At 42.1% G+C, this 20424-nt stretch overlaps 1 protein-coding gene across 1 annotated transcript in view; it reads left to right on the top strand.

Annotated features, from left to right (window-relative positions):
* SNTB1 (syntrophin beta 1) overlaps positions 1–20424 on the top strand; it is a 113394-nt gene that overhangs the window by 58098 nt on the left and 34872 nt on the right. Inside the window, exon 3 of the mRNA XM_036404371.2 lies at positions 13308–13515. Within this exon, the coding sequence (XP_036260264.1) occupies positions 13308–13515 (208 nt within the window). The remainder of the gene's footprint in view (positions 1–13307; positions 13516–20424) is intronic.

Genomic DNA, 20424 nt, shown 5'->3' with positions numbered 1-20424 from the left:
TGAGCTGATTTGATGTCCAGCATGAGAAGATACCTATGTTAAGGGACCCAAAAGGAAATACTTGCTTGTTGGCACTGAATTATCTCCAATTCTTAGAAAGCTGCAGTGAAATGTGGATTTAATGGGCTCAGAGGAGTATTGTTTTTCCCATTAGAGGTGGTAGCCCTGCAGAGGACATTTTTCTTCTCATGGAAGACTGACCCCAGTTCAGAGATTCTCAAGTTTGTGTCTACTCTCAGAGGTTTTGGTGAACTTGTTATTTTGGAGCAGAAGTGATGTCTGATGCTTTTAGACCCAGCAGTTCTCAGATGTCTCCTTCACCTGATCTGCCTGTGGGTTCATTCTGGAGGAGATCTTTTCTGTTACCTGATAAAAAATGCTGTAAGATACCAAGGAGAAGATCCTTAATACAAACCAATACCAAAATTAGTGTGTAAGATTTTTTTTTTAAATAATAAAATCATGGCAACAGGAGAAAAGATCATCTATGCCATTCTTCTCTAGGTGCGGGGCTTGTTATATTTTAGGCTGGAAGAAACTGGTTAACATAATTGCTACTTAAATCAATTGTTTGCTGTGTTTTCACTGATAAGTGACCTTTTTGGTGGCAGCAGTAAAGGTTAATGTCAGGCCTCGCTGAGGAGCATCCCCTCCCAATGAAGGAACATGTGGAAATGATCATGGCTAGTAATGCCAATAAACAGAAAATCTTCTGCAGTGTAGAAAGCTTTTCATTAATTTCTGGTGATGATATTAAGGAACAGGAGAAAAAAAAGGTCTCTTGGGTGAAATTTTTTCTGTTGGTGCTTTTAAAATCTTGGGATATAATACAAAGGTACTTCTGTACACAACACAGGAGACACGACATTCCCTGGAGAATGAGACAATGCTATGTGGATGGAAAAGGTTTTCTCATCTGCTCTTGAAGTCACCCTGAAATTCTGCTTGCACGTCTTTCAGCCAAACCCAGGAGGTGTGGGCCTTATCCTGGCAGCACACATCATATTCTTCCAGTGTCAGGAGTCCAGAGCAGTGAGAATCTCACAGGGAACTTCAGCAGGGTCCATCCTTAATGACTTGGTTTTTCATTGGCAGGATTTGGCACTCTGATGGGAAAGGTTTGCTTTGGTCTGGAAGCTAGGAAAAATGAACCAAGATGGATTCCCAGCAGTGAACTTTTCCTATCACTGTCCATTTCAGGATTGGACTAATTACAATCAGAAGATAAAATTAAGCAGGCATATTCTGTAGGTGTGTGTTGGGTTTCCATGGCCAGGTTCTGGTAGCAGAGAAGCTACAGAGGTGGCTTCTGTGAGAAGCTGTCAGAAACTTCCTCCATGTCCTACAGTGCCAATGGCAGCCAGCTCCAAGGTGGGCCCACTGCTGGTCAAAGCTGATCCAATTGGGAATTGTAGTAACACCTCTGTGAGAACATATTTAAAAAGGAAAATAAGAAAGTTGCTTTGCAGATGTAATTGTGGCCAGATAAGATTGGAGTGAGAATATGTGAAAGAAACAGTCCTGCAGTCCCCAAGGTCAGTGAGGAAGGAGGGACAGGAGGTGCTCCAGGGGCTGTAGCAGAGATTTCCCTGCAGCCCATGGAGCAGCCCATGAGGAGACAGCTGTGCCCCTGCAGCCCATGGAGGATCTCAGGGATGCAGAGATCAACCTGCAGCCCATGGAGGAGCCCATGCCAGAGCAGGTGGATACCCAAAATAGTCTGTGATTGTGTGGGAAATCTGTGCTGAAGCAGGTTCCTGGCAGGGACCTGTGGAGAGAGGAGTCCATGCTGGAGCAGGTTTGGTGCCAGGACTTGTGACCCCGTGGGGGACCCATGCAGGAGCAGCCTGCTCCTGAAGGACTGCATCCTGGGGAAAGGGAGTTTCATTGAGCAGTTCATGAAGATCTGCAGCCCATGGGATGGACTCACACTGGAGAAGTTCATGAAGAACTGCATGAAAGGAACCCCACACTGGAGCAAGGGAAGGACTCCTGTCCCTGAGCAGCAGCAGAAACAACCTGTGATGAACTGTGCAGCTCCCATTCCTTGTCTCCCTCTGCCACTGGAGGGGAGTAGGTAGACCCTGGGAGGGAGGGGGGGGCAGGGGGGAGAAGGTGTTTTTAAGATTTATTTTGCTTCTCAGTAATCTCAGTGATTTTGTAAGTAATACATTCAGTTAATTTCCTGAACTTGGAGCCTGTTTTGTCTGTGATGGTATTTGGTGAGTGATTGCTCCTGGTCCTTAGCTTAGGAACCTGTTACATTTTCTGTCCCCTCTCCACTAGTGGAGGGGAGTGATAGAGTAACTTTGCTGGGTGCCTGGAATTCAGGGTCAACCTAGTACAAGATGGCAGAGGAACTGGCTGGTATCCATTCATTCTGGACTCTGCACAGTGAGCTGTGTCTGGGAATTGCCTGAGCTTCCGAAGACATCAAGGAGGTGCAGAACAGGACAGACTGAGACCTATTTACTCCAAAGGCAGCAGTAGATTCAAGGAGCTTCATTACTTTGAGGTGTTTTTTTGTTTGTTTGATTTTCTTTTTTTTGCAATGGGAAATACTGATTCATTGAATGAAGTATTCACAAGATCTGTTGTGAAGCCATTGCTCCCCAAACTTCCTTTTGTATACATTTTTAAATAATAATTTTGTCTTACATTATTTAATAACAGCAGTGTCAGTAATGTACAGTAGTAGTGTCCATGAGATTTAGCATTTTGAATTGTAGTATAAGTGTATAAGTAACTATGCAGCATATGCAGCATGAAATAGCAGTGTGATTCTAACATGGCATCTCAAAATCTTAAATATAAAACAAATTCTAGTGAATTTGCATGTATTTACTTTTGCTACAATAAGACATGAAAATAAAAGCTGAAGCTTTTTTAAGGAAAAAACTGAATTTCAAATGATTTAATATGACATAGTAGAAACAAATCCTTGCATCAAAAAACTTGAGTCATGAATGCTCACAACAAATATTAGGTGTAAGCAGAAGATGGTAAAAAATGCAGTAAAAAGACAAACATCTTGAAGTAGGTGAGGGAATGAAAGACTAAGCAGCTCCTGTACCTCTTCAGTTCCTGCTTATATAACTTAAGGGGAACTGAGGGGATAGGGAGGCAAGTATTAGGCAGTAGAGAAGGTTCTGGATATCTCCTTGATGAAAACATGGTCTGGCTCATGCCCCCAGCCTGCCTCTCTCCTGTCTGGTGAACAGGACCATGCCTTGGTTCTGCCAGCTATCAGCAGGCCCTGGTGTGCTGATTCTCCTCCAAGAGCAGTGTGACTTAGGGGTGCACCTTTGCAGCCTGGGGTTTTTCTCTGCTGTTGGGGGAATGGTTTCCCTGAGTCACTTATGTTTGGGCCTCACAAAGGGCAGGGCTCTGCCACAGAATGACCAGAGATGAGTTAGAGCCACTCCTGGTGAGCACAGGTCATACTTACCCTTGTTTTCTGCCTCTTAGGAGGCATTTGACAGCACTGAGCAGTCAATGGCACTGGCAGTACAAGCCCAGATGGGGTTAGTGCTGGGCCAAGGCTGAGCCCTGCACCAAGGAGGAAGGAGGTGATGGCCCATTTCCACCACTGTGCTGGCACTGCTGACACGCTGGAGCGGTGTCACTCCTGGGTGGACATCCACAGCTCTGTGGGGCTTCCTGGGGAGGTGGGATTATTTTTTTCCCTAGTGCACAGTACAGATTTAGCTGGACTGGGCTCTGGTTTAGGAAACTGGGGCCTTTTTTCTGTTTCTGTATGTTGTAGGTAGGCAAGAAAGGACAAAGAATTTATTGTCTGCATGGGGGATAGAGCATGGATAAAGATACAGAATGGGTGCATTACCAGTATTAAAAATCGCCCTCCACATCTCCTCAAGGAATTTGTGCTTTGCTCCTTGTGTTGTTATTGAGCTGCTCTCTGGCTGTAGAACCTCTGTGAAATGCAGAGACCATACTTAATTCATAGTGTTGTTGTGAGCTACAGCTTGAGATCCTTGGATGAAAGGCACATAGCAGTTAATTATCATTATTGGTACAGACATGTTTTACTGTATGAATATCAATAAGTCCTTTGAAGAAGTCATTGAGCATGCTTGAGTCAGTCTGATTTATATCAAGAATTTTTGTTAGCATTTGGATTTTTTTTTCCTGGTGGGCTGTGTTTATTATCTCCTTAGATTACTATATCAACAATCCAACATTAAAGTAAAGCAACTTGAAAGAGTATAATTCAAATCCAGAAAAGAGCAAAAGTGCTGATACTCAGGGTGAAACTCTGGTTTACACTTCCCTCATCCTTAAATCACCCTGCTGTGCTATTACAGTGTGCTTGGTCTGTTACAGCCTTGCCCACAAAAGGCTGTGAATTTAAAGTCATGATGAACATGTGTTTTTAACCTTAGCTTCCAACTATTTTACTGTAATGGATCCAAATCCAGCTTTTGTGTGAATCTGGATGTCTCTTGTTGTATTCCTGTTCTGTAACTGCTAATCTGCTTACAAAAGGTGCTCTTTGTGGGAAGGGATGAACAAGTAGAGAGCATCTGAGGTTTATCTACTGTTGCCTCTTTCAAGCTGAGAGAACTTAGGTACTTCAGCTAAAAAGGCATTCTCTTTAGTACTCTGAGAGTAGGAGAGGGAAGAATTTGGGGTATGGACAGCAGGAGTGGAGTTGTGGGATCGGTCATGGGGAAGGCCTCCTCTTCCTCCTCAATACCCTGCATGGCTGTGGGACCCTTCTCAGTAGCCAGGGTCAGTGCATTCAGGGCTAGGGTTGTCTCATGAGGGACCTGTAACTTTGCATTTTTTCTCTCACAACAGTGTTTTGGGAGCAAGGCATTAACTGCTACAATTAATTCATTAACCGATAGATTTAATAATTAATGGTTCTATAACTGGTTGTCTGACAGCTCTCTCTCATCTACATCATCTGCTTTTTGGGCAGTCCTGCAATTGCTGATGCATTTTGTAAGCTGCAGTCGTCTATCTTGATCAGGGGCAGTTTTCTAAACCTAGGAGCTGGAGCTCTGAAGCCTCTAGACGGAAATGGTGATTTTAAAATTTGATTTTCATTATGTGAAATAGTTGTTTTCTATCATTTGTGAAACTCCCAACAAGCCAAACAGTTTTAGTGTGGGTCATACCAATTTTTCTGTTAGCCTAAATTTTTTCTCATCTTTCTTGAAAGGCCACTGAGATCAGACATTTCTGTAGGACTATCCCTCCCATAAAGATGGGAGGCATTTTTGCCTTTTTTGAGACAAATCACCAAACTAGGGTGAACTTCATTACTTTGGTTTTTTCTCATTATTTATTCTTGTTCTGTTAAATCATGTTAAAATGGGTTTCTAATGTCCTAAAGACTGATGTAGTCTCTGGGCAATGGTTTGAGAACTGAATTACTGGGAGATGCACCAGGATCTGGGAACACAGTGGAAACCCCTGAGTTTTCCTGCAGGGTGCTTGAGATACCAGTATAGAACTGGATTGTTACAGCATGTTGTGGCTGTTGTGGCTTCAATCTCTGCAGGTCCTGGTGAATTTGGGACTAGGCATGTCTTATTTTCTTGAAAAAAAAAAAGATGAATCTTTTCTCCTGGTGTAGTGACATGGGGCTTTCCCCCTTCCCCATCCTTCTGGGCCATACAGGTGTGCTCCTGATGTCCTTCCCATCTCCAGCATAAATGAAATAGGAATGGGTAAACCTCTTGCATGTGTAACTCAAAACCAGTGTCTGTGCATGCATGCATGCATATATGTGACTATAAATAAAACTGTATGGATGTCTGTGTGTATGTGTGAGCTGGGCTGAACATGACCTGACATGAATAAAATGTGTCCTGGTGAGTTGGGTGGTGAGTGATGAGGAGGTGGCAGTAACTAAGGCTGGAAGAAAGCTTTCAGCTGGATATTTGATTAACAAGCTTTTAATAAAAGTCTTTATTTCCTGTGAAAATATTTAAATAATGAAAAAAACCCTACCATATGCTGGTGGGTTTTTGTGTTGCCATTTTGGTTTTTTTCAGCCATTGCTTCAGTTAGGGGAATTTTGAAAAAGTCAAAGAATTTGAATTTTTCCAATCAGCTTCAGATGTAGAGGGTTGAGCTGAGAAATGGAAAAAAGAGCAAAGGAACTGGAAAATAATCAGGTGAAGGGAAACAGAAAATAAGGAGCTACCTTGAGAAATGGATGGAGGGAAGAGAGGAGCACAAATTAAGAAAAAGTGATTAAATAAGAAGCCAAACCAGCAAGGCAGAGCAACAAACCCAGAGAGTGAAGACTGCAGCAGACTGTACTTAACAAACACTTTTGTAAAAAAGAAAAAAAAACAAAGTTCTGAGAAGGTGTAGATAGAGGGATGCTCTAAGAAATGTGTCACAGAGTAAAGGGAAAGGAAGAGCAGTGGGAGTGCTGCAGGGAAGAGGAAAACAAATAGTTAATCGTGTTTTTATGTGCATCTGTATGTAAAAGTATATGTGCTGACACCCAAGCTGCTGCTAAATAATGTTGAAGAGCGGTTTAAAGACCCCTGAGATGTCCCAAAGAAATAAGATTGATGTGCAAGGGTTTCAGTTGCCTGCTATGCTCCCAGTTCCCGCAGTCCTTGTGTTATGGCTTGGAGACACTGACAACCTCAAGGCTCTTCTTCCTGCCTGGTGGTTGTCCTGTGCTCAGTCTTGGCCTTTCCCTTGCCTACCAGCCCATCTGCAAATTGGAGTTCAGTCTCACAGCTCTGATCTAGCCTGATCTGCCATTGATTAAGGAGCAGGATTTTCAGCTGGTGTATTTAAAGCTGGTCTCTCTTGCACCTCATGTAGTCACGGGAATGGCAGCAAATGGCAATCACGGTGTGAGCCCTGGTGCTGGGCTGCCATCGGAGGTGCTCCAGCTCAGTGTTGGTAGATTCTGAGGCTGGTCCTTAGTGCTTAGGGGTTGTGTGTGAATACTTTACTATTTTAATACCCTCTGCTCACTTCTAGCTTGCTTTCTCCTGTGTTTCTGCTGATGGAAATTCCTGTTTTACTATAGTAAGAATTTTGCTGAAGTTGCTACTTCTTCTCATCACTTACATACAGCTTTTCCATCAGACTCTGTGTCTATTCAATAGGAAGATGGGTCTACTGTCAGTTGTGAAAGTGCCAGGAGGTGACCCATGCACACTGTCCCCAAAGAAGCTGGCAGTATCTCTGGGACACTGACTTCCAGGTGGGGGCTCTTCCTACAGCTTGCAGAGGCCAGTAATTAATCCAGAAGGAATTTGTGGCTTTGTAGTCATGGTTGTTTGGCTTTGGTTTTGCTTCACTTGGCAAGTAAGCAGTGATCCCTGGGATTCTTGGTCATGGAAGTCAAAAAGTAGATTTATAACATTATGAGACATTGAGACATACCCTGCTAGATAAGGTAAACCTGCCATTTCTCTCTTCCAGCAAGACTTCCTTCTGTGACAGCTCATGCACAAGACAGAGCTGATCTGTCAGCAGCCCCACTAATTTTCCCTGTTTCCATATCAGTTTTCACCCACACTTGTGGATCACATCCTCTTCTTTCCCCTGGGTCCTACTACAGCATTTCCTAACAGCAAGAGTGACATTCCTTGCACAAGACATCTAATTCATCTCCAAACCCATGAACTTACACAGCAGCATGAGACCCTCCACCCTCTTCTCAGCTGGAAGGGGGCATTTTCCCCTGTTACCAACTGCAGTTATGTGCTCTTTGCCAAGCCCAGATGCAGCTCCAGCTGCAGAAGGTTTGCTTTGCTGCTGCTGCTTTGAGTTTGGCTGTGGGTTTGCTTCAGGGAAAACAGCTGCTTCAGGGAGCTCTGCTCAGTGTATTGAATATACCAATCACATCTTCTGTTTTAAAATTTCAGCAACTTCTAATGTTAAATCAAATTCCTGACATCTCTATGAAATAATGCTGTTAGTGGGTTTTTTTCCCAAATAATTTACCCCAACTTCTCCTTGGAACAGCGTCTTTGCCATTGTTTTGTGCTGATTCTGCTGTGAAGAAGGCTGAACTCCATATTCCTGGATTAGCAATATTCAGTATAATTACAACCAGAATATAAAAGAAAAAATCAAGACAGTAAAATATAAGATAATTTTTGGGCACTGTGGTGTAAGAGTCCTGCTCCTTAATATCCATAAACATTTGAAAACTATTCCATTACTTTTGTGGTTGCTCAGGGTGAAGAAGGCAGTGTTTGATGTCTCTGCAGATTGGTCAGCATCTGCATGCAGTGGTGTGAGCAAGTCCATTGCAGAACCAAATCCTTTCTTTACTTGCATGTGGCACAACTCCTCTGATATCCCTTGTATTAAAGCCCAGCTGGTGGCAAATAGAAATGAAATCAACTGTGACAGCTCATTAGCGATATATACACCCTCTGGTTGGATATCAGTCTAGTCCAGCCCCAGGAAAGTATCTACATTGTTTTTAGCACTGTAAACTGAAAGCCACCAAGTAACTGTTAATACAGCAAGTACTCTTCTGACAGCAAGGGGACTGAGAGCCTTTCACATAGAAAAATTCCACTTGATTACCAAGCAGTGCTTGCTTGGTAAAATTGCTTTCACTTCCATTTAGGTTCATCAAATGAAGGTGCTTCTTCAGAGAGTATGCTGGGGAATTCATTGCAAGCCTAACAGTCTCTCTCTGGAATATTTTCCTTGCAGACTAAGCCCGAAGTTTCCATTGCTTAGTTTTAATGTATTCAGTTCCTGGTTCATCTCCTGATGCAGCATATAGAATTCAAAAGAACCTTAACAGTTTTTTAAAATTTATTTTATAACAAAACCTACAACTTTTCAAATATAAATCAGGTTGTGTTCTTCTAAATTCCCCCTTTTCCTGGAAAGGTTCCTATGTTTGTACACTCAGAAAAACCAAAATTATATACTGTGGTTTCATGTGGAGACAGTGATGGAGGAGAAGTGCAGAGCGAACAGTTTGGCCTTTGATTCATCTTTAAGTTTGCAAAGTCAGTGACAGCCTGTTATGTTCCTCTCTGTGCCAGTGTAAAATCAAAGTAGTGTGATGGACTTGAATAACTCTGGCTCCAGCTTATCATTAACTTCAAGGGATTTACTCCACACTTTAATCAGTTACTGAATACATAATCTGGCCCAGGAAGAGTCATGAAGTGTAACTCAGTGCCTGATTTGGTCCTGAGCCAGTACTTCTGCTGGTGGCAGAAGTACTTTCAAGAGTTTTGATAAAAGGTATTTCTTAGATAATGAACACTCCTACAGAAAGAAGCTTTATCAAAAGTGGAATGAGTATGGTCTACCAAACATTTGCTTTCAACTCCTCCTGATCCTCTGTGAAGTAGAAAATCTGATGAAGAGAGGAAGGGAGTTTTCCTCTTACATGCCAGGTTACAGCATTTGGAAGCACTGGGTTTTGTGTCACCCCCGTGTTCTGCGGGTGGAGAAGAGGATGCTGGAAACACTCCTCAGCTCACTGAGGGTCTTTGAGAAGGAGAGAGAAAATTACTCTTTTATGATAAGGTTTGCCAAATGATCTCTGAGAAAATGTGATATCATTCATATGCATTGCCAAGCTGGAGAGATGCCGCGCATCTTGGCAGTCATCTAGAGCTAGCATATAATTCCTTTGGGTTGGTATGGGCTTTATCAGAAACAGCTCCATATGCAGTATTTACATAACTGTGGTGGAGTGTGAGAATAAACACAGCTGTGGCATTGCCCTAAATATTTCAATTCAGTGGGGAATTAAGGGAACTTTATCACTGAACTGCAGATAAACAGAAGTCACTTAGAGGTGGTCAGTTTAGCCAAGGAACAAATCAAAACTATAATGGCTAGACTGCTGGAAGCATTTAAGTGCCTTAGTCTTGGAGTTTACTAAGGTCACTGGTATTTTCTTCTTTTCAGAAAGTATGGAAATGCCATCAGTCAGCTGCTATACAGAAAGCATCATCCATTTGGATTGGTGAATCAAAGCAGCGTGGGCTGAAAGGCAGAAAAGGAAAGAGTTTATAGGGATGCAGCACTTTCAGCATCTGATTGCAGTCAGAGCCCATGGGTTTCCAGGAAGATTTGAAGTTTATTTTAGTATCTCCATCCCAGTTGACTGTGGAGACAGGAGTCCTGGGTTTTTGGTGGAAATCTGCAAGCTTGGTTTCCTAAGGTTTTCTAGTCCAGATCTTACAGCAATCGCCAGTAGCAGAATTCAAGCAGTTGAGGATTTAGACTTTGGGGTGTGTAAATAAAAGTTGGCCTATGTAGCAGCTTGCTGAGGAATGATGCCTGCAGATGTATTGCTCAGAGTGGAAAAGTGCTGTGGATAAATAATAATTTAAGAATAATTTTCAGCACGGTCAAAGCAGCATCCTGTTTTGAACTAAGTTTTGAGAAGTGTCAGGAGTATTGTCCAGTCATCTTGTTACTCAGCTCATGGAACAAGGAAGACTTTCTGCATTGGCAGTGCATCAGCATCACACTTTTGTGACCGACAGGCATTCCCAAACTAGCTCTATTACAAGTCACTGAGGGATGAGTATTTTTGCAAGCATGGCTCAGTATGTGTGTATGCATAGGTATACTAGAATTTAGACTTTGGTGTCACATTTGAATATGTAGATATTAAAAAGAATATGTGGGGTTTAGAACCCCTTATACAGAACTGTTGACAACTGTCTAAATGTTCATTATTTTAGGGGATAGAACTCTTGTAGAAATACTTAAATAGTCACCATCAAGGAAAATACACTTTGATGAAGGCCAGAGTACTAACATACCTGTTTGTATGTTAATCCACTTGTTTGAAGGAAGAATTTACAAACTGGAGGTAAACAAGTTGCCATTTGGAAGCTCTTTCAGCTCTCAATAATTTATTTTTAAGTCAAAACCTGCTACAACTCTAACTTACAAAGAAATCACACAAGTTTTCTGCTGTTCCTTTGCAACTGAAAAAGCAGCACTTTCTTCTGAGCCTTCAGAGTCTGTGTTCAGCACTTTGTTTACTGCATGATGTGCAGCAAGTTTGTAGGTGGAAGTCCCCTGTAGAAACCACAGGCTTTGCAAAGAGCATTGTTTCACACAATTTATATGGTGTGTTAACATTTTTCAAATGCAGCACAGTACTGCTGTGTTGTCCAAATAATTTGTGTTTTTAAAAGAAGTATTAAAATGGGAGACAGAGGACTGAAAATCCTCATTGCTGCTCCTGGCCTGTTCCCTGCCTTGTCCGGGTTCTTCCCCTTTTCCTTTTTTTTGTTGGTGAAATGAGGATGCTGTCACTGACCTCATTTGTGAAATACTGTAAGATCTCCTGCCAAAAACTGTTCTGTAAGTAATAAGCAACATTTCACTGATTACCACAATGTATTTTGAAAATCCAAGCCTGTCTAGCTTGTTTTTGGTGGTGGCTGCCTACAAGAACACGCTCCAACTGCAGTTCAGAGTCACAGTGGGACTCAGCAGTGGGAGAGCTGTGTTTGTGATGGAAACACAGACTGGAGTATGATAGCTGTGCATGATTGTAATGATCTGTGGACACAAATGGCTAAATCCTAACCATGAAGGAGATGACTGTTTCTAGCAGTTCAGAAAAAATGGGAGTGTGATTTGGAACATGCCTGTCTATAAATACAGTTTTCTAGTTCACAAGACTGCCATCATGTATCAAGGAATTTTACTTTGGTACTTGAAACTGAAAATTTGGTGCATCTTGGAGTGGCTAAATAAGAACATTAATTTTCATATAGTTCTGAACTGCAGCAGCTTTACTGAGGAAACATGCATTACTGTGTTGGCTCAGTGCTTCCTGAAAAATCAAACCACTTCTTAAGCTATCCAGTGATTTAAGACCCTGAACAGTTCAGCTGCTGAGTTTGGAAAATCATGACCTTTTCTATATTTAGAACAGTGGCTACATGGAAACCTCCCCTTCTCAAAATGGACAAACATGAAACCAGGGATCCTTCCTCTCTGAGCCCCAGAGAGCTGTGTAGATCCAGTCACTCTCTGTTCTGGATTCTGCTCTGGTTTAACCAAATAATTAAAACCTCTTAATTGTTAGTTAAGCTCCAAATTGCTGGATTTTGTAATTGCACAACAAATATTTGCATTACAGTTCTGTTTTGAACTTCAACCTGAATAAATTCCACTGAACTAATTAATTTTCTGCTGCAGAAAGGAGTCATTGTGTGTCCCAGAGCCTGGGCAGGCATACACACGACAGAAGTACATGCTTAGGCTCAGATCCCAGGTTGAATTTGGGAGGGTAACATTCGGGGGCTGTCACTGTACTTTTACAATAAAAAAGCGCAAATGTGATACAGAGTTGAGTGATGGGCAATGACCAGGGCTTTGTTTTATAATTGCTACATAAAGATAAAACAGGCTATTACTTTTTGGGTTATTTACCAGATGTTCAAGTAAAATGGCCCACAAAGCCATAAAGAGCACACAAAGCCCCACTAATAACTAATAACTTCACTAAGAACAGAGCTGAAATAACTGCAGCTGCCTGTCAAAGCACTTTTGTTGTTGTTGTTAGCAAAGGTGTTGGCACAGGTCCCATTACCACAATGAACAGGATTCATTTTCCTGAAAACTGTGTTCAGTTGTACTTTTCAAACCACAGTGGAAACCACAGGATAGTCCAGTAGGAATGTTTTCTTTGAAACAGAACTCCTTTCCTTCTACAGGAGTTTGAAAATCTGTGAAAGGTGCCTGCCAGCAGCAATCATATGATTGTTGTTAGCACTTTCTTGTAGCCACTGTTAGCAGGCTCTAAATGGAGCATTGAGGATGCTGGTGGCCTGTGTTAATGTGTAGTGGTATCACTGAAACCACAGAACAATCCTAGGAAAATCCCTCTGTTTGGGATGGGGATGATTTTCATTTATCTCTGCATGGATAAAATAAACACACTGAAAAACTCTGGTTGTGCCATGATAACCAGCTAAGGAAAGCAGCAGCTTATCCCTGGCTTCTCCACAGTCATCATCCACACAGTCTGTGGTTCTGGGCAGTGTCCATGTCAGTGCATGTTCCTCTTGCCTCTATATTCTAAACTCCTATTGACATGCTGTATGAGGGGTTGTATCAGCACTGGCAAATCCCCTTCTCAAGGATGTTATCATAATGCCAGTGGAGACCTGGCTTCAGTTAAGATGATCCTACTCTGTTCAGGTGTTTTAAAGGTAAGTTTTTAGTGCTAGGTCTCAATATTAGTATCCTTTTTAACTCATTGCAGTCACTAAATGAGGTAATAAATTTAGCTGCCTGTTAGTATATGAATGAACATAATGTTTTTCCCCCCATTTTTCTAGAATTATTGAAGTTCATTCACCTGATGCCAAGCACACCGTGGTGCTCAGGAGTAAGGATTCAGCTACAGCCCAGGCCTGGTTCAATGCCATCCACTCCAGTGTCAATGAGCTCATCCCCAGGGTGATTGCAGAGGTCAGAGACCAGCTGGGTAAAACAGGGATTGCTGGAAGTCGAGAGATTAGGCATCTAGGCTGGCTTGCAGAAAAGGTAATGGAAACACTCTTATTTTCATTTCTAAGCTCTCTATCTCCTATTCTCTGTTCCTGAATTCAGCCTTTTGGGGAAGTAGTGAGACTAAATGAGATTCTGGGGTTTGATTTACCTTTCCTTGAAGACCTTTCTTTTCTTAACGTGCCAATTTTTGTGCTTTAAGAAATCAAGCAGAAAACTGTAATCTCCCCATAGTCTTTGCTTCTACATGCCAATTAACAAAGACTTTACTGGGAGATCAAAAAGTCTCATATCAAGTTCAAGGATGGGACATGAGTCACAAAAACTGACACCAGCCCTTGAGTTCACCTGCTGTTACAGCTCCCATCATGTATATGAGTTGTCACCTTTGACTTCCAGCTTGGGAAGTACTTACTTGGTCCATCGGCCACCCCTCTGCTGTGCCTGGCCTCTGGAGCTGGGCATGATCTGGAGCTTCCCATAAAGGCTGGGAGATTGCTCTTGAATTGTAACCCTGCATTTGAGCTGAGCATCCTATCAGCCTGAGCTTGCAATTGCAACTCTTGCCCATCTTTCAAAGTTTGAGTCTTAAAATGTTTCATGCCCAGAGAAAAGCTGGTGTTCTGTTCAAGAGTAGTTTGGGATCTATTGACCTGTGGAGAGACAATCCATGAATGCACAGGGGTGGTATCAGTATGAGATGATCTGATTTTAAATCAGTAGTCTCTGAGTTCATTTTAGGCACTGATAACTGATAAGTGTGGATTTGCTATGGTAGCAGTGTTAAAATTGTGCCTAGAAATAATTCCCATCCATCTGGTGCCTGGGCAGCCATTCAGAGCATCTCTGCCCTCCAGCTGGGGGGTGTGGAAAGATGGTCACTGTGTGCACTCTGCCCTTTCAACCTGTGCACCCAGCACAGATGTGCAAAACTGACTGTAACTGCCCTGAAAAAAATACTGTATGTTTGATCTCTTTTTGGGATTTTGTAGAAGAAAGTATGGAATCCACAGGCACAGGTGCTTGTATTTCTGTCTAGTGTCCTTTAAAAAGGCACACCATTAATTTTTACCAAAACATGGGTCACTCTGCACCACTTCCAGTGACACAAAATTTGCCAAGCCTTTCGGGCAGATTTTGTATCTTTTCCTGTTCCTCCCTCCAAGCTCACTGAGTGGGGACAGCACAACTCTTTGGCTTAGTGCTGTAGAAAATGTAAAAGTTTGGGGGAATAATTTGGGATTAAAACACCAAAGTATTTCTAAGTAAATTTTAGAAGTATTAAACTGTACAGCCATGGGATCTTTAATTTTGTTTTCCTTTTTGTGTTTCTTACTTATAAAAAGCTGAACATAAGGGACTCTTCCTGTTGCAAAATGCTTTCCTCTGAAAGGGTGACTGTTCTGTAGTAGATCATAGAGATCTTGTAAGTATAATATCCACAGATCATCTTAAGTGGACACATGGCTCCTGGTTTATGAATTTCCTCTTCTTACAGTTAATACACAATATCCCATTCAAATGCTTCTCTCTTTTTCCTTTTTTCTTTTTTTTTCTCCTTCTTTTCTCTTTCCCCTTATGGGCTGAAATCTTATTTTGTATTACTCAGCATGGACCATTTTGAGGTCTTTCTAAATTTAGTGGTGGAACTTGTTTTGCCTTTGTTAGGGTCATGCTTGGCTCTGTGCATGTTCCAGTGTATTTATGGTGGCTGTTACCAAGAGTTAGCCTTGAGAGATTTGCAGTGACATTGTTACTGAAAAGGCAACTTGTTTTTTTTCACTAAAAACCATCCAGAACTGGGCAGTAGTAACAGAGTGATGTCAAAAGTTCCCACCTTTCTCTCATGTTGGAGACCTGTTGAAAAGTAGAGAAAATCCTTGCATGTGGCAAAATGTGATGTGAAATTCTCTTTATTTTTACTGGACTGTGGGCTGTACAGCCTGGATGAAAGAGATAACCTGCATATACTGTGTAAATGCCAGCTGTTTGTGTATTGTTTCAGAGGAGGTGTTCAAGGCAGCTGAGGGACACACAGACCAGAGATGCTCCTTGTGAAAAAACCTGTGTTTGTTAGTGGGAAGAGATTAAGTCTTGTAGTGATTTGTGGAGGTGCCTGTGAATACCAGTGTGGTTCTTTGACTCTGCCTGGATGCCAGGTGCCCACCAAAGATGCTGTATCACTCCCCCTCTTCAGCTGGACAGGAGAGAGAAAACAAAAGGCTTGTGACTTGAGATAAGGGTAGGGAAGTATAATTCACCAAATACCATCATGGACCAAACAGACTCAACTTGGGGGAAAATTAATTGAATTTATTACCAGAAAACCAGAGAGGGTAATGAGAAAATAAAATCAAATCTTAAAAAACCCTTTCCCCTGCCCCTCCCTTCTTCCCTTGTGGTTTTCTCTACCTTTCTCCCCTCCCTGTGGCACAAGTGGACCAGAATGGGGTTGTGCTCAGTTCATCACATCTTGTCTCTGCTGCTCCTTCCTCTGCAGGGGAGGACTACTCACTCTGCTCCCCTGTTCCAGGGTGGGGTCCCTCCCACAGGAGCCAGTCCTCCAGGAACTCCTCCTACATGAGTCCTTCCCATGGGAGCAGTTTCTCACAAGCTGCTCCAGTGGGGTCCCCAGCAGCATCACGGGTCCTGCCTGCTCCAGGGTGGGCTCCTCTCTCCACAGGGCCACCAGTCCTGCCAGGAGCCAGCTCCAGCATGGGCTTCCCACAGGGTCACAGAAGCATCTTAGACTGTAACTTTGGAGACAGCTTTTATGGCATCATATTATGTTACTTACATAGAAAATCCTTAAAGTGAATTCTCAGCAAAATGGGAAGACTGTGAGCTGAATTCCTCTGCTTGTTTGGGGAATGCAAAATGTAATCCCATGGAAATTTCACTGTAATTTGCTGTGATTACTGTGAGCTTCAATTAAGCTATTTCCTGGTTTGATATTTTTTATATGACTCTGCTCTAAACTTAGCTCTAAACTTCAACTTACATGACATTACAAAAATAGATTCATTAGGGGAGCCTCCCTCAGGTGGGTAACATTAAAATAAATAGTAGGTTATCTAAGATACTAAGCCATTGCATGCTAACAGGATTTTACCACCTCAACTGAACTTCCCTGTGAGGAAAGCACTAAACTTGTGGTTTTCAACCTGAGACTTCCATTTTGCAATTCCACCTTCATCTTCCTGGTGAGCAGTGAGGGCCTGTCTGCTGGTAAATAGAGAGCTCTGCATCACTTTAAGAAAGCAAATGTTCTCTGTGGCCTTCTTACAGGCAAGGAGAAAAACAGCCAGAAGCCATCATTAGAGATGCCATCTTCCCTGTGTTATTAAGGAAGTAGCCTTGTCCTGACCTTGGCCTTATGAGGAAGGTTTCTAAAGCTGACCAAGGATTAGGGAGTTGTATTAGTCACCAGCCTCCTAAAACTTCTCTGTAACTAAGAGAAGTACCAAGTGCTGGTTTGTAATGAGGTGTGTGCACTCCTCATCACTTTGTGTTTCCTGTATTTGTCTTTTCACTTCAGCAAGACCTGTGCATTTAACAGCCATGCAAAGCATGAGGGAATAGTTACATGTGGGTATTAATCTTTCCAGGTCTTGTCTTTTTATAATGTTCCCTGTAAAGATACTTTTAGCAACCAAATTAAAAAAAGAAGTTAGTAATGTCATCTATACTGAGGAGCTTTTCCAAGTTTGTATTGTTTCTGCTCTTCCAGAAACACTTTCAATCCTTGTAAAAATGTCTTCCCCACCTTTCCTCCCCGCCCCTCTTTTTAATACTTCTGCACATCCTGTGACTTACAGAGGAGCTGAAACAGGCATGGTTGCTCTTCTCCTTACACTTACCCATCTACCACTGAGTTCCTTCATGAGGAGCAAATTCTGCTCTGAAGAGCTGAAACACTGAGGCAATGGTGGTTTATTTTATCACTCCGTAACATTTGCTGCAATAGAGAAAAATATTGTTGGCAAAAGCTTTATCTAAATTTTTTCTTCTTTAAATGCAAACACAAAAAGGTGTTCTGGCAAAAGGGGTTTTGTGAAGGTAGCTTTTGCCAATTCAGCAGTCAGCCACACAAGCAAAAGCATGACTGCCTTCAGGGGCCGCTGGAACTGCAGCCAGGCGCCAGCATCAAGCTGGGTCAGTCAAGAAAAAAAAACAAAACTAAATAAAACCCTGAGCTGTGCATCTCTCTCTGTCCTCACTGTGCCAGTGATACTTTTCATGTAGGCTTGGAAGAGAGAAAAAGCACTTCTGCAGCCAGAGACTGTTCTCCTTTCCGGATGTCAAATGTTTTACAGGCAGTGGACTTCCTTAAAATTATCTGAAAGCTCCTTTGAGAAACTTAAAAATAGGAATTCCTGCAAGTTGCCTTTTAGAATGTTAATTTTTGAAGCTGCAGAAAAAGTGACCTTATGGGCTTTTCTCACTAGATCTTAACCCCAGCACTTGGTGCCTGTTCATGTTGCTCTGCCTGTGCAGGGGGGGTGTTGCTACTTCCCCAAATCTGGTGTGGGTTTCAGAGGGGAGAAAAGACCTGAAGGGAAATAACCAAAGCATGGTGAACCAGAGTTGTTTTTCAGCTCCTGACACTATCTCTGAAATGAAAAGTGTGTTAATATATTACAGGCTGTTCAGTCTCCTCAAACCTTAGATAACCATATCATTGTGTTAGTGCTGAAGTGCAAGGCATGTCACAGCAGAGTGATCTTCAGTATCGAGCTGTATATTGCAGTATTACATTTATCTCCCTGCTCTCACTCTAATTCACAGGAGCTAGTGATAACAGGAAAATTGTGAGACGTGCAAGCTGTCCAAACAAGGTCTAGGCAGATGACATGAGTGTGTATTTGAGGTTATTTTTCTTCCCCAGTATGAAATGAAAATGTTACCATTTCCTTAGGAAGCATGTTCACAGGTTAGCAAAATAGGTAGACATCAACGGAACCATGTTGTTATTCTCATCACAGACAAATGAGTTTTCAAAGAAATGGAGATCTTTAGTTAAAAAATTTTATATCATTTCCAAATTGTAAAAGTGAGCTTAGGATGTCTTTGCATGAGAAATCCACCAGCCCACCACGAAGTTAAAACGTTTTGCCATTATTTAACATTATGTGTTCAATGTTATCTGATTTTATTCATTTGTATCTGACTTTTAACCACCTTCCTATGAAGCACAGCATCCACTAGGCAGCATTTTAAAAAATGTGCCATGGCTGTGTCTGTTGTTGCAGCTGCCACTGTTCCCCTTAGCACTCCCAGCTCTTCCATCATGGTGGTGGCAGTTCTGGTAGAGAAGTCATTACTTTTGGAGGGACACCATTAATTTTCTGCAGGTTTTGTGACAGAGGCAAATCCCAGTGCAAGACAAGTAATGAGAACCTGTGGCAAGGAGGAGGGGATTGGGAATCTGCTGCTTCATTAGGCTGTGTGTCCCTGTTTCTCTGGGGTGGCTGCACAGTCTGAACCAGCAGCATTTTCAGGAATAAAATCCAGGTTATACTAATCCCCAGGTCTCTCTTCTGTGCCTGGAAAGTACCTGTGCATGTTTAGGCTGAGCCTACAGCAAGCTTTGGGTTGTACTGTGTGTTAAGTCAGTACACATAAATACATGATTAAATCAGATAAATAAACTGAAAAATGGTTGTTTGCTAAAATTACTATTACTGAAATGCCTAACTTGGAAGGAATTTACAGACAAGTTTGGAAATACTACCCACCTATAATATACAGGAAGAAGAGCAAGGCAACTTGGTCCTGCTCTCCTGTGGTTTTTGGTTATGGAAGGATGCAATTTCTCATATTGATAATATATATCTGGTCATAATCTTAAAATTGACCTGACCTTTTAGAGATTACACATACCTCAAATGGAAAACCTTCTGTGTCCTAAATTAGAAATTGCACTTTTAAGTACCAGCTAATGACTTGCTGTGGAGCACTTATATCCAAATGAAGAATTCTGGTTTTGCCCTGTGTCACTTAACCTTGCAGCTTATTAATTCCGGAACTTGTTTGCTTTGTAAAACAGCAGAACAGAGTTCTTAATTACATTAACAGTCTTCATTATCTGGGGTAACGATCAGCCCGTTCTTAGGAAAGACGTAAACCTGAAATAGCATGAAGAGTAATTTCCTCTCCAAGCTTCAGTGAGGTTCCTCCACAGGCCATTTTTACCAGCAGTGACTTCGTTCTCTCCTTGCTTTCAGTGCATTCAGTAAATGGCTGTAGTAAGGAAAACTCAGGCTGAAAACAGCCTTTTTATTCACTGTACTGTTTTAAAGGCTTTGCCTTTATCTGTAACACCCATGGTATTTCTTCCCAGATGAGCAAATAATAAAATTCAGGGAAGTGCTCGTTGCAAGGGGACTGGAAAGAAGAATAGGTATAAGTAAATAATGAAAAATATAGGAATATGTTGGTAAATGCATGAAGGACCTGAAATCAAAAGTCTGTATTTCTGCAGTACAGTTGGTTGTTGTAGTGAAGGAAAACCTCTCTATCAGATAATTGGAGGGCACAGTTAAATAGCTAGTGAGCACTGTTGTGCCTGTGGTAGCCTTCAGGTATTAAATTATTCTTGCAGAAGTTGAGCTGCAGTGTGAACTGGGCCCTGCATATCCCCTTGCCCTTCCCATGAGGGCTGGATTAGTTCTGGTCAGATCCCAGCAGAGGTAATCACATCCTTCCTGCTCTCCCTCTGCCTCGGCTTTGATCTGACTGTCCTTGCAGATGACTTAGCCTTCTCCATAAAATACAGCATATGTCTATCAGTGTTCCTATGAACCCCAGGAATGATGAGAAAGTTCCTTTTTATAATCATTCCTCTCCACAGAGTTTAATTAACTTCTCCCTCCCTGCATCAGGAAGAATTCTGAGCCCGAGGTGTGGCTGCTGCTCTGTCAGCTCTGCCTGCAGAGGCAGGGG

The sequence above is a fragment of the Molothrus ater genome, chromosome 1, assembly GCF_012460135.2.
Source record: "Molothrus ater isolate BHLD 08-10-18 breed brown headed cowbird chromosome 1, BPBGC_Mater_1.1, whole genome shotgun sequence".
In the NCBI taxonomy this organism is placed as follows: Eukaryota; Metazoa; Chordata; class Aves; order Passeriformes; family Icteridae; genus Molothrus; species Molothrus ater.
This window is presented reverse-complemented; position numbering and strand designations above follow the sequence as displayed.